The sequence below is a fragment of the Xenopus tropicalis genome, chromosome 3 (genome assembly GCF_000004195.4).
Source record: "Xenopus tropicalis strain Nigerian chromosome 3, UCB_Xtro_10.0, whole genome shotgun sequence".
NCBI lineage: Eukaryota > Metazoa > Chordata > Amphibia > Anura > Pipidae > Xenopus > Xenopus tropicalis.
Window position 1 is genome coordinate 89,323,577 of NC_030679.2, and position 14,320 is coordinate 89,337,896.

At 40.7% G+C, this 14,320-nt stretch overlaps 1 protein-coding gene across 9 annotated transcripts in view; it reads right to left on the reverse strand.

The window, feature by feature from the left end:
- sbf1 (SET binding factor 1) overlaps positions 1–5,708 on the reverse strand; it is a 77,701-nt gene extending 71,993 nt beyond the window's left edge. For 7 of the 9 annotated variants that reach the window (XM_012958467.3, XM_012958464.3, XM_012958469.3 and 4 more), the window contains exon 1: positions 5,558–5,708. In XM_012958467.3, the coding sequence (XP_012813921.1) occupies positions 5,558–5,612 (55 nt within the window). In that variant the 5' untranslated portion in view covers positions 5,613–5,708. 9 annotated transcript variants of the gene reach the window in all.
- Between the last annotated feature and the right edge of the window lie 8,612 nt (positions 5,709–14,320).

Here is a 14,320-nt window from a genome sequence, read left to right on the forward strand (position 1 = left end):
CAGAGTACTGAAAGATATATATGAATGAGGGCACTGTAAAAAGTATAGTAAGAGACCAGGGTTCCTTTTAGGATGAACCTGCACATAAACACACATAAAATATGTCATACACAAAGGGGGTTAGAGCTGACTGCTGGCAGAAATTTAGTCCAGCATTCCCTATAGCTTTAGTTTGTAAATACCATTTTCAAAAGAAGACAGACATTTATGCACTACTAAAACAAAAACTAAATTACAGCGCTGTTTTTACCCTGCTGTTCAAAGTGAGTTACTTTATACAGATGTCACAAAAACTGAGTTTACTGATATATACACATAGAATGGGACAGTGGGAACTAAAGTATACATAGCTTAATAGAAAGATATACAAAGAGTAAACAAGACATACTGTACATAATTGGGCTGGAATATGGAGACAGGGATTTGAAATATACTAAGTCCAGGTATGCAGGACTGTGCAAATGATGCTTACAGACATCACTAAAGCCAGGCAGGCAGATAGGCACTGTAACAAATATGTCTGAGGCACAAGGAAAGAGAACTAAAAATAAGCAATTATTACAAAAAAATATTATGCCTTACAATTTCCTTTCAATAACAAGTTGCATATTTAACCTGATGAAGCTTAAGGTCAGGGTTCATTTTCTAACATAGATGAGGATAAAGCAAATAGATAAGAGCAGTATAGTGCTCTAGAACAATGCAGTTTTCTATTATGTAAACCAGATTAAGCTGGCCATACACGTGGCGATCTGACGATGTTTCGTACGACCATCGGTCGCACGAAACATCGTAAGATCCGCCACACACCATTCAGGGCTGAATCGGCAGGTAAGGAGGTAGAAACAATAGGATTTCTACCTCCTTCTGCCGATTCAGCTCTGAAGGGAGAATTTTGGTCAGGCGCCTTCTATGGCGCCCGATTAAAATTTTCCAACTGGTCCGATCGGCGAGTCGGCCGATATCAGCAGCTTCCTGCGATATCGGTCGACTCGCCGACATACCATACACGCACCGAGGTTTCGTACGATAATATCGGTGCGTGTATGGCCACCTTTACTCTATGATCTTGGGTGAGTCTTAACCTCAGTGTTTGGGCTGAGATTCTGTAAATTAGGCATATAAAAGAGCATTACAACACAATCACAAAAAAAAAAAAATGTTAACGAGTAGGGGTACAGATACTAAGATGCTTTCTTAGAGAACAGAGTGTATGCCAATTCAGGAAACTTCAGGCTATAGAAATGAAAATGTTATATTTCAACTCCACCTTACTAAGGGTAGCTTGAAAACCTTTATAATTATCATTATTATTTTTTTTTGTAAATCCAGGATTCAGTTCAAGGATTTTGCAGTTTACAGAATTCTGATGAATCCTAATTGGTAAGCTGAACCAAAATCGAACTCTTAGGGGCCGATTCATTAAAACATGAGTTTGAATCCCAAACGGGAAAAATTCGGATTGGATATGATAATTTCTGAATATCATTTCCTCGTTGTCGCAACTTTTTTGTCAAATTTCAAAATCAAATTTTTTGTCGTAAATGGCGGGAAAACCTTTCCGACTTTGATCCTTCTGTGCACGATTTTGGAAGCCTCCCATAGGACTGAATGGCACTCTGCAGCTATAACCTGGCCCAAGGAAAGTCACGATACCAAAGCTTGAATGAATCCGAAACTTTGGTACTCAGCGCGACAATACAAATTTGTCGCGACGGCGATGAAATTGTCGCAAAAATAACGATCATTACGAAAAAAACGCATTCGGAGCGTTCGTGGATTGATAAATCTCCCCCTTAATGTCATGGGACTCTTAGGTTAATGGCGCACAGAAAGTGTTCTTTGCCAGAGAAAACAAACGCAGACTTGCATTGTTATACAAGCATTATGGTCCCTAGATGAAATCCACACCAGGGATGTTTTGGCCTGTATCATAATGCGCCTTAAGGCCTAAGCAACTAAAAGCAAAACTATTTATCCTACAATACATTTTTTCCTTTTGCCCAAATTTTAATATACAAATTGGCATATAGCTTCTCTTTAGTATTCAGACGAATCCTTTGGCAAAGGTTCCATATCAAGCTAAATACAAAAACTATTGATTTGGCACAACCCTATTATATTTTGTTTATAGAGACTTAACATATCTCAGAACAATTTACAGAGATTGTAGGAGTTAAGGTCTCGTGTAGGGGCAGAACCGAGGGGCCTGGCCAACCGATATCTGGCCTGAAATTGGGCAGATATCGATCGGCCAGGTAAGAAAATCCAGTCGGATCGGGGACCACATTGGATCGTTGATGCAGTCCCCGAAACGACTGCCCCATTGCTGCGCGTAGAATTCGATCGTTTGGCCCCAGGGCCAAACGATCTAATTCGCCTACATGCCTCCCCAATATCACCCACCCGTAGGTGGGGATATCGGGTGAAGATCCACTCGCTTGGCGACATCACCAAGTGTATGGCCAGCTTTACTGTGTGACCACAACTCCAATTGAGGCAAAAATTTGCTGCAATTGTTTTTTTTGAAAAATTCCATTAACTAAGATAATAAATGTCCAAACCCACTGCTTGCACTTTGGCATAATTGCACACAGCACCCCTGCCTTAATCTCCAATGTTGTTATGAATTAAGCACAAGTGATGCAGGGAAACCCTAGAGCCACTAAGCCAATAAAATCAAAGCGTACTGCCTGCATAATTGCTACTATACAGCAAAAACATCTGCAAGACTCTCTTTAGCAAGTACTGAATACAGTGGTGTCTGTTACATCCCTTGCTCATAATAAGCACTGACATGTAGATATATGTTACATTTCAGAATGTTCTAGACTAAACTGGGACTGTTCTCTTAAAAATTGCATTTAACAACATATTACACATACACAGTGACCATGCCCCCCAGAGCAGTATCCCTACACACTTTAAAGGTAATCAAACAAGCAAAAAGTATCTGCACGCTCAGAAAAAGTAAATGCAAAAAGATAATGCATTAATTAAACATAGCCCATTGTGTTTCAACCCAGTAAAGGGTCTTCATCAGGGGAAAAATTAAAAAGGGGGCATTTTTTGCCCCTCATGAAGACCCTTTATTGGGTTGCAACGTGTTGGGCTATGTTTCTTATGATGCGATTTTGTAATTAATACATTTTCTTTTTGCATTTACTTTTTCTGAGTGTGCAGATACTTTTTGCTCTTTTGATTATGTTTGGAGTTACTAAATGGGTTTTCTCCAGTGTCTTTGCACTTCTATTATATATCACAAGGTGTGTGCTCTTACATTTTGCAATACACCCTTTAAAGGAACTGTAACAACAACAAAAATTAGAAATTGTTTTAAAGGACATGTCAACTAAAAAAATAATGTTTTGCCTAATAAAAGAAAACAATTACAAGAAACTTTCAATGTGAAATTATTGAAAAGTCTTAGTGCTTTAAAATTTATTTGTATATGTAATTGCTACTGAAAGTAGCATTTGCTGAACTCCTGGTTGTTAATTTTTCAGCAATGTTGCAAAGGTCAGTCTCCTCCAGTAAGACAGGCCTGTCAGTCTGCTGCCTTGTGTTACATTGTTTCAAATACCAGAGCCACCAGGGCAGAGAATAGAAAAGGGCTGGCAAACACTACTACTAATAGCAATTATAAATACAAATAAGTCAAAAACCATTACAAATGTATAAATGTGTATTGCAAAGTTGCTTAGAATTATGTTTTCTTTTAATAGGCAAAAAAAATCATATTTTGACTTGTCCTTTAAAATAATTAAGCTATAATGTACTGCTGCCCCGCACTGGTAAAAGTGTTGTGTTTTCCTCAGAAAGACTACTATAGTATATATAAACAAGATTACTGTGTAGCCTTGGGGGTAGCTATTCAAATTGAAAAAAAGGAGAAAAATAAGGCACAGGTTACATAGCAGATACAAGAATAACACATCTTATCTGTTTTCTATGTAACATATGCCTTTTCTCCTTTTTTCAATCTGAATAACTACCCCCCCGACTACAGAGTAGCTATGATTATAAAACTATGATTAGCAAACACAAATTTTACCAGTGCAGGGCATTAGTACGTTATATATTTAGTACTTTGATAGACTTTCAATTTTTGTGTTACTGTTCCCTTAACTCAACATAGTTAAAAACAAAGATAACACAAACAGTGAAACAGTACAATATATGCCTTTCAATGATGATGATGATAGATTGGATAAAAACAAGAAAACAAACGAGAGAAGCACACTCTCTTTAGTGAAGTAATAACTACCTGAGCACAATAGACAGAGCTTGAATTCTGTTTACTCTCTTAATACATTCATTAGTCATATATCCACTGAAAGGACAGTACAATATAATGTTCAATACATTCACAAAATGTTAATAGCTGAATCTCTAGATTAAAAAAAACTAAAAAAACTTTACAGGACTCAGTGGAAGGAGCAAAATATAAGGTCTATCTGTATGTGGTTGCAGATTTAGCCATTTTTTGACCTGGCACACTGATTATTGCTTCTTGTATGGGACCAAAATGATGGCCTCACCAATAGAGATCTGGTCAGGGTAATTAATCAGGGTGGAAAATCCTATTAGTTGAGGACCACATCGAGTTAAATATACATTTCTCTTCCAACTGGTCTGAACCAGGTCCCGTGTAATCGGAGGTCTTCATGGCCAAATGGCAACATTACCATACAAGTGGATCTTATTTTATATGGAAGATGGTATATATTGGCCACTGTTCAGGAGGAAAACAGTCTGCCGATGCTTCCCACAAAGATATATAGGGGAAACATGTTGCCTAGATGCGGCATCACCTCTCCTCAGAGCATTTTACAGGCAGTTGTTTTAAATTAATAGCTAGAGCTGCATGTTATAAGGAAAAGCAACGGAACTATGTGGTGTAAATAATGATGGTGATAATACATTTACATTGTTCCCTTAGCACTTTTTAAGAAACAATGTATAACCCTCCCAACTATCAATCAAATATTCCATTAGGCTACTGATGGCTGCAGTAGGTTATTCACTGGGGAGCCACAAATGAAAGCTGTATGGAGCAGCCCATCAAAGCTGCGGCTTAATGTTACCCTGAGCCACCCCAGCTATAGCTGGAATACAAGTGTCACCCTTTCTGTCGTTCAATAGTTATTCCACATTCATTTATTTCACCACATCCACAGAAATGAATCGGCCCCTGTAGAATAGCCCGTCCACACCCACTGCTTCCACCATTTCCCACGTACATATTCAGTACAGACCCACAACAAGCACTGCCTCTGAGTAACCCCCAATCACCCGCAGCTCTGTTTAGCGAATGCGGCCACGTTCGGCCCTCATGCGGCTTTTAAGATATATATCCCGTAATTCTATACCGGGCACTGAATGAATAAGAACGCAAACCACCATACGCATTCGGGCAAGATAAGAAGTCTGGGAGTGCGCATCCCTGCTTCCTTCTGACTAAATAGCTCACCCTCCACAGCTCCGGGTATTCAACCCCACCCCATTCTCACAAAAGATCAATTTTCTTAATACTCCTCAGGCCCGCCTCTCTCACCTCGTTTAGTCAGGTCATACCCCACCACCAGGAAGTAATCCGCTAGTCTCGCCATGTCACCCCGTTCCCCGGGCCGCTTCCTTAGCCCCGAACTCGTCCCGTGGCCGCCATGTTTCCTGCCAGCCGGGCCAGGGACTGCGCATGACCGAATCTGGGCAGGGTCGTGGGGTGGGGCTGAAGCGCTGGGCGGAGTCCTGCATTGGGTCAGGAGGAGGGCACGTTGGTTGATGCCAAGGAAGGATGATGTGCCCCGCGAAAATCTAAACGTTGTGCCCTCACGTGGGCGTAACAAACTGGCAAATGGGCCTTTGGCTTGTGTTTCTCTAGGTCGAAGGGCGGGACTATTTAACCATGTGTATCTTTACTGACAGCGGACTGTCTTCGTCCGCAGCGCTAGGTAAATAATATTAGTAGATAGGTACACTTATTAAGGTGTAAATATGTACACTTACTAACCAATGGCAAAGTATCACCTCTGTAAGGTGGTTAGACTAAAGTACAACTATAAGATCTTTATGCAGAAGCACTCTGAAAAATGTGCAAAAAGTGGTTCATTATTGACCCAAACAGGCCTTTTGCACATTCATAGTGCTTCTGTAGATAGATCTTTTGTGGCAGCATAGTAAATGGCTCACTCTTTATTTCTGTGTCCTTCCCCTGATCCCCCCCCCCCCCGAAAAAAGGGACTGCACGCCAATGAAAAAAATTGTTAAACACTGGAAACAGAATGTACTTAAAACATTCTGAGTACATCTGGCACTCCAAACCACTTAGAGTCTCTAACCTAGTGATCCCCAACCAGTGGCTAGTGAACAACATGTTGCTCACCAACCCCTTGGATGTTGCTCTCAGTGCCCCCAAACCAGGTAGTTATTTTTGAATTCCTGACTTGGTGTCAAGTTTTGGTTGAATACAAACAAGATTTACTACCAAATAAAGCCTCCTGTAAGCTGATAGTGTGCATAGAGACTCCCTCTTAGCCCTTAATTTGGCACCTCCATGAACTTTTATGATGCTATTGCTGCTCTCCAAGTCTTTTTACATTTGACTGTGGCTCACGATTAAGAATGGTTGGGGATCCCTGGTCTAAACTAACAATATTAATGTCCAAATCTAAAGGTGGTTTGGGTGTCCCAGATTTTCTTAAATATTATCAGGCTTCACAATTAGCAGCAATTCCCTTATTTCATGCCTCTTTACCACCTAAATGGGTTAACTTATCAAATTGCACGTAATGCTGTGTCCTGGGTTCCCTATGTCTCTAGGCCCGACAGTTTATCTTCAGTGTTGGAAAATACTCTCCAAATCTGGGACAATATAAAACACAACACAATCTTCTCACAGCTCTGCAGCCCCTATCATAGGAAATCCAGGATTTCTCCCAGGCATAGACAGAAGAGTATTTCAGTGGTGGGAGTTAAAGGGCCTTAACACTCTGAATAATATGTATGGACACTCTGGCCCTCTTAAAGGAGAAGGAAAGTCGTTTTGGCATTTTACTGCCAGTAGATTAGCCACATTAGTGCCACCTAGAATGCTATATTTATTCAGCAGAAAGCTGTACTATACCTGGGTAAAGAGCCCTAGAAGCTCCCTCTGATAGCAGCTGCCATTTTAGTTTGGTCTTGGTAGCTTCCTGCTGCAGTTATAGCCGTTGGAAGCTCATATCACACATTCCTAAGGGAGGGGGCAGGGAGTTCTTATGCAGTCTTATGGGAGGGGGGAGCAGGAGAAAGGAGGAGGAGAGGGAGAATGCCCCAAAGCTGAAAGCCCTAAAAAAGACCAAGTGTGATACTGAAGAACATGTTCAAAAAAAAGAAAACACAAAATCCTGTGTTTCTTTTGATAAAAACTGTTTCTGTGAGTGCTTATGGTTGTATTTACATAGACCTTTCTGATAAAGCTTACTTAGTTTTTACCTTTCCTTCTCCTTTAAATAGGAAAAGTTCCAACAAACCTACTCAGCTCACCTCCGGGAATAGTATAGATTCGTTCAGGTCTCCCATATTCTTAAATCAAAGCATGAAGGACAGGACACTCCTCTGTCTTCATATTTAGAAGCATGTACAACCTTTCCTTACTCTAAAGGGTTGTATCCTGCTCATACCATACTGAGATCAGAAATCTCATTTACTTCAACCCTTTCATATAAGCAGATATGAGAAAAGAAATTGTAATTCAGTAGCTCATTGCTCCATCAACACTTCATTATTGGAGTCTAGCTACAAGTCCCTACAGTGCATATAGCCCATTATGTTTTAGAGGATGTGGAGAAGAGGGTACAGCATACCACACATTGTGTCAATGCCCTAAGTTCAGAAGATTTTAGAGCAGAGTTTATGAGATGATATATTCAGTTACTGGCTATAACATCCACAAGTCGCCAGAACATGCATTACTAGGACATTTTGTCCTAAACATAAGCAAATCTACCAGGATTCTAATTTTGTTGGGTTGAAAAACCCAACCTACTGTTCTTCGACTTCAGCTTATTCTTCCGTTTTTCTTACTATTATTCTTAGCGCCCCCATTTTCTAACCGCTACTCCTCCTACAGTTTTAGGGGTACAACACCCAAACTCCCCACACTTCTTTGCCCTATAGCGAAGCAGGTTGTTTGTGCTTTTCTAAACAATCCCGCCCCCAGTATTTTTGTGGCGCCACTCCCAACATCCCAATGTTTCCATTGACTTTGACAGGGAAGGTTTTCAAACTGCTGCCACACTTACAGCTTTGAAGCTACATCCCCCAAACTTGAGTAACATAATAATGGTGTCACCACAAATGAAACAGCAACATTTGTTGGAGGGGAAGACAACAGCCAATCAAATTTCACCCATTGACATTCCCAGAGCTGTGAACAGCCAATCAGATTTTACCTATTGACTTGGTGGAAATTCAACCTGCTGCCATTCTCACAACAAAATGGTATGGTACAACCCCCCCTCCAACAAAATGGTACGGTCTGACCCCCCCATCTCCAACAAAACGATACGGTACAACCCCCCTCCAACTAAATGGTATGGCCCGACCCCCCCAACAAAATGGTATAGCCCAACCCCCCCCAACGAAATGGTACAGCCCGACCCCCCTTCAACAATATGGTATGGGTACGGTCTGACCCCCCCTCCAACAAAAGGTACAGTCCGGCCCCCCTGTCCAACAAAATGGACGGTCCGACCCTCCAAAAAATGGTATGGTCTGCCCCCCCCCAATAAAATTTTACGGCCCTACCCCTCCAATAAAATGGTAAGGCCCAACCCCCCCTCCAACAAAATGGTATGGTCCGAACCCCCCAACAAAATGGTATAGTCCAAACCCCCCCCTCAATAAAATGGTACGGTCCAACTGCTGTCACACTTACAGTTTTGAAGCTACATCCCCCAGACTTGAATAACATAATAATGGGGTCACCCCGAATGAAACAGCGACATTTGTTGGATGACCTCAAAGTGGGAGGGGCCAACAATAGCCAATCAAATTTCACCCATTGACATTCCCATTTTATGGAGAAATTGATACTGCTGCCAATCTTACAGCTTGAGGCTACACTCCTGAAACTTGAATCACATAGTCATGGGGTCAGCCTGAATGAAAATGTGATGATTGTTGGATGCACAAAAGCGGGTGGAGCTGTGAACAGCCAATCAGATTTTACCTATTGACCTTCAACCTGCTGCTATTCTCACAGTAATAACATCCGGGTCCCCAAACTTTGCAGAGTTAGGCACCAGGTAACTGCGGTTCAAGGTTAGAAAAAGTGGGTGGAGCCACCAAGAGATTTTACCTATTGACTTTCAATGGGGAAATTCAACCTGCTGCCATTCTCACAGGGTCCCCAAAAGTGGAAAAGTGGGCAGAGCCACCGACAGCCAATCATATTTCACCTATTGAATTTTATTGGTTTGATGCCAGGGTTCCCAAACACTTGGTGACTATGTATTCAAGTTTTTTTTTAAAGTGGGCGCAGCCACCAAGAGCCAATCAGATTTTACCTATTGACTTTTAATGGGGAAATTCAACCTGCTGCCATTATCACAGTATTAACCCCAGGGTCCCCAAATTTTTCACAGTTGGTCACTAGGGGACTGCAGTTCTAGTTTTGAAAAAGTGAGCAGAGCTACAAACCGCCAATCATATTTCACCTATTGAATTTTATTGGTTTGATGCCAGGGTTCCCAAACTTTGCACAGTCAGTCACTGGGTGACTATGTACTCAAGGTTAGAAAAAGTGGACGGGGCTGCCAAAAGCCAATCACATTTCTTTCATTGTTTTCAGTGGGAAAATTTTAACTGCTGCCATTCTCACATGTTTAATGTCAGGGTCCTGAAACTTTGCACAGTTTGTCACTGGGTGACGATGTTAAAGTTTAGAAAAGTGGGTGGGGCAAACAACAGCCAATCAGCTTTCACCTATAGACTTCATATGTTTAAATTTAAACTGCTGCCATTCTTTAAATATTAATACTAACTTCCCCAAACTTTGCAAAGAAAGCCACAACAGCCAATCCATTTTAACCTATTAAATTTCATTGGTTTATGTTTAAACTGATGCCATTATTTAAGTATTAATTCCAGTGTTGTACAACTTTCCAAAGTTAGTCACTCGGTATTTGCTGTTCAAAGTTAGAAAAAAGTGGGCGGAGCCACCAATAGCCAATCACATTTCACCTATTTACTTTCAATGGTGAAGTGTAAAATGCTGTCCCCAAACTTTGCACAGTGGTTTTTACTATATAACTGTGGTCCAAGGTTAGAAAAAGTGGGCAGAGCCAACAACAGATCAGATTTCATTCAGTGACTTCATGTTTTTCAACCTTCCCTTTCTAGTTACTCAGCTATTCCTTGCTGCCAAACTCACCATTGCAAAATCCGGGAAATCTCCTATTTTATTAATATCGCAGCTCAAAATCAAAATAACCTGGATCCTCGTAAACGAAAAACTCACAATTATATTAAATACTAGACAAAAGCAATTAAAAAAAAGATATGAACCCCCTGGATCCAGTATGCCATCCTGCCTGGGGAGCGCCAGACACTCCATATAACAGTGTTTGAATATTAGAGGGCTGGAGACAAAACAGATTCAAGAGAATACAAAATTGTTACCAGGGATATCCCCCAAGGTACCTGTAATAACTGCAACTGCCTTATATTCAGACTGGAAGTAATTTACTTTATCTGGTACAAGAGTGAGAATTGGACAGACACTGCCAGCTTCCTCTTCCAGCTCTCTAATTTATAGGCGTGTGCCCGGCATACCTGCCCCTTTTGTGACTTCTTAAAATAGAGGGAAGAAGCCGGGTCTCGTAGGGTTAGGGTCGGAAGAAGGCGTGTTAGGGACGGGATGCAAGGATTTCTCGACCCACACATCTCTACTTTGCTGTGTTAACATTGCCTTGGATACTTTAGAACATTTTCAATAACAGTAACATTTAAAACAAAACAAATTTACACACTCCTCACTTTCAGGAGACCTCCTTTAATGTAACAGGACTAGGTTCACCATTAGGTCCAAGCCACTTGCATAAAATCAACACAGAAAGGCAAAACTGCAGTGGAAAATGCAGGGCTTTTTGCCTGTTTATTGCCTTTATTTGGAGGAACTGAAGACAGATCCCTACCTAAGGTAGTAAATAAAGCTACAGAAAGTGATGTAAGTTGTACTAATGTCATTTGTATGCCCAAGGAAGAGCTCTACTACTCCTTAAATTCCATTTATAGTGTAATGCCTTTGTGCATATTTATTACAGACTGGGGCACTATGCCAAGTAGTGTTAAGGTGCATGTATATGTTGTTGATATGATGTTAATTCAAGTTTAGTTAAAGTAAAATACAAGTGCTACTGATCTGTCTAAAACTGCTACAAGCACACAAAAAGCAAACTGATGCCTCCAGAGAGAATCCTCCCTCAGTTTTTTTAAAACTAAACTGACTACCTCTTGGAGCTCTCGCACAGCACTTGATCTGGGAACTGGCATTTATATTGCAGTGTCACCCACTGTAACCTACAGCACTTATATTTGCTTATTTGTGTCTGTAAGCTACCCTTCCATCTAGATTGTAAGCTCTACGGGGCAGGGACCTCCATCCTCTTGTCTCTTAACTTATTGCAACTATACCTTGTATTTATTGTTCTACTTTGTATCTATCTATTGTTATTTTAATAATCCCCTGTTTGTATTAATCTATTCTACTGTACAGCGCTGTGTACATAAGTAGCGCTTTATAAATAAAGAAATACATACATACATTCTCAGGCCCATGATTTATTAATGATTCATTCTTTTCAAGTGAGTACATTTAAAAGACCAGTCACACATATGGTAACCCTCCAGTCAAGACCACTGTCTTTTCACTTCATCACATATCCACTGCCAATTCTCATCTAAAACCTATTTGCTGCTTCTTATTTTTGGAATTCCATTCCTTGCAATTCCTCTGCAAGGAAAACTCTGCTAATCTCTTCAAAAATAAAATTCAGATCCTTCCTTTTGGATCAATATAACAGTAACTGGGCCAGTCTTGACATTTAAGGACAAATGCCCAAACATTTGTGCTTGTGCATGTACCCATTTAGACTAAGCTCTGCAGGGTTAAAGGAGAATGCAAGTCAAAATTTAGTCCTCCTATTGTTTAGTAAAAACACCATACTTTTGGCTCACCTAATCAAATATTTACTCAGTCACACTTACTTCACATTTTCTAGAACAGGCAGCCATCTCTAAAAAGGTATTCTCCCTTCCTTTCCCTCCTTGCTTCATACTGCACATGTGTTTCATTCCCTCCCCCCCCCTCCCCTCTGCCAGATCCGCTTCTGATTGGCTGGTGGGCATGTGTAGCTCAGAACAGGAGACAGGATCAAGTTACACACATGCTCAGAGAATAGGAAGGCTGCCGCTGGCAGCCTACAGGAAGGGAAGGGAGATTTCAGTGATGTCACTGTAGTCTTCACACTGCTGTAGGCTGCCAGCACCATATCTCAGAGAAGCAAGCAGGGATCTGGGAATTTAGATATGCAGTAAGTACTTAAAAAGAATGCCTTTAGACTTACTTTTAATTTATATTAACCTTTCATTGCCCTTTAAGGACTTCGTTGCTACTGTGTCTCAGACCACATGTCACCATCTCTGTACATTTATACTTATTATTACTTATAAGGTTTGTCCTCCTTGTGTCCACTTTTCTATACTGTAAAATTGTACAGCACTGTGTATTGTAGTAGTTCCTTATAAATAAAATTTATACAAGCATGCATACAATAGTAGTAGTGTCAGTCAGCCCAGCAGCACACTATATAAGAGGCTCATCATTGGATCAGCTCTTTGTCTCTTCTCATTCTTACCACATCAGCTAGTCTGGCTATGGTTCATTTTTGTAATATGGGAATTTTTTTCACCTCCACCCCAGAACTTCCCTACAAATAACCACAATGCAAAAATCAGTGTATGTATGTATGTTTATATGTATATCTTTATTTATAAAGCGTAGTGTATATTGATAAAGGAATAAAAAACTGATCTTGTACATGTGAATATTTTTAATAAAATCAGTTTGAATTTATTTGAATTTTATTTAAAGGTAAACACACAGACAGATATATGTCAGACAGTAGAAAGAGATACACCAATGCCATATATGATCAATAGGAATATAATTTTGTTTGGTCTATATAGTAAACATTGCTTGACCTGTATGTAAAGATAAATTCAGATATAGTATTTATAGTAGAAATGTCCTTTATCTGCATAATAAGCATGTATTTTTAGAAAGAAAACATGATCACATGGTGTCTGATGTACTGATAAAGAAGAATAATACATGAAGTTAGTGCTGGAATGAGGGGCGTGGGAACAGGCCAGCTTCCACATCACAGCAGGACAGAGAGGTCCCAGAGAAAGGGAATGCACTTAATTGTGGCAGTTAAATCGCTGCTCTCTGCTGATTAGAAACACGCTTTAGGGTTAACTCTCTCACATATACTTTTTAAACTAAAACATATGATTATTATTATTATTAACATTTATTTATAAAGCGCCAACATATTCCGCAGCGCTGTACAATATGATTTGTTGTATTTTTCTGTTTTTTAAAAACATTTGAATTTATACAAAATTATCCTAATTCATTTGAACATTTATTCCTGAGACAGAACTTTACTATTAAATACCAAGAAAAGCATTGAAGAAAAATAAGTGACTAAGACCCCTTTGGCTTTGGTGTGCACGTCACACAGAAAAAAAAATGCGATGCAGAGCACAGCATTGGTGAACAGCCCTGTTCTTCTAGCTTGCCATAGAATATTCATTGCTACTTCCGAACTTGTGCAAGTTAGAAGTTAAGAGAGAGGACATCTTTGTGCCTGCTCCTCCTGCTGAACAATGGATTTTGTGCGTTTTTTGCACTTTGCACCCTGCCTCCCATGCAGGGCCGGAACTAGGAGTAAGCAGAAGAGGCAGCTGCCAAGGGTGCAATGATTGAGTGGCGCCAGGCAGGAGCCTCTCCTGCCTACCCCTAGTCCACGCTCCTTTGTCATTGCCGCTGGTGGGGGCAATGACCCATCGCATCGCACCCCCCCCACCCTGTGGGAACTGCTGGAACTACGCATGCGCGCCAAAAAGCACACGCAAGGGGAGGGGGTTGGTGCCGGGGCAAGGTGGCCGACTAGGTTGCCTAGAGGGCCCGGTCGGCTTGGCCTGCCCCTGCTCTCATGTCATACATAAGTCCAATAGTCAGGGTTGGACTAGCCGGGTAGGGCATTGG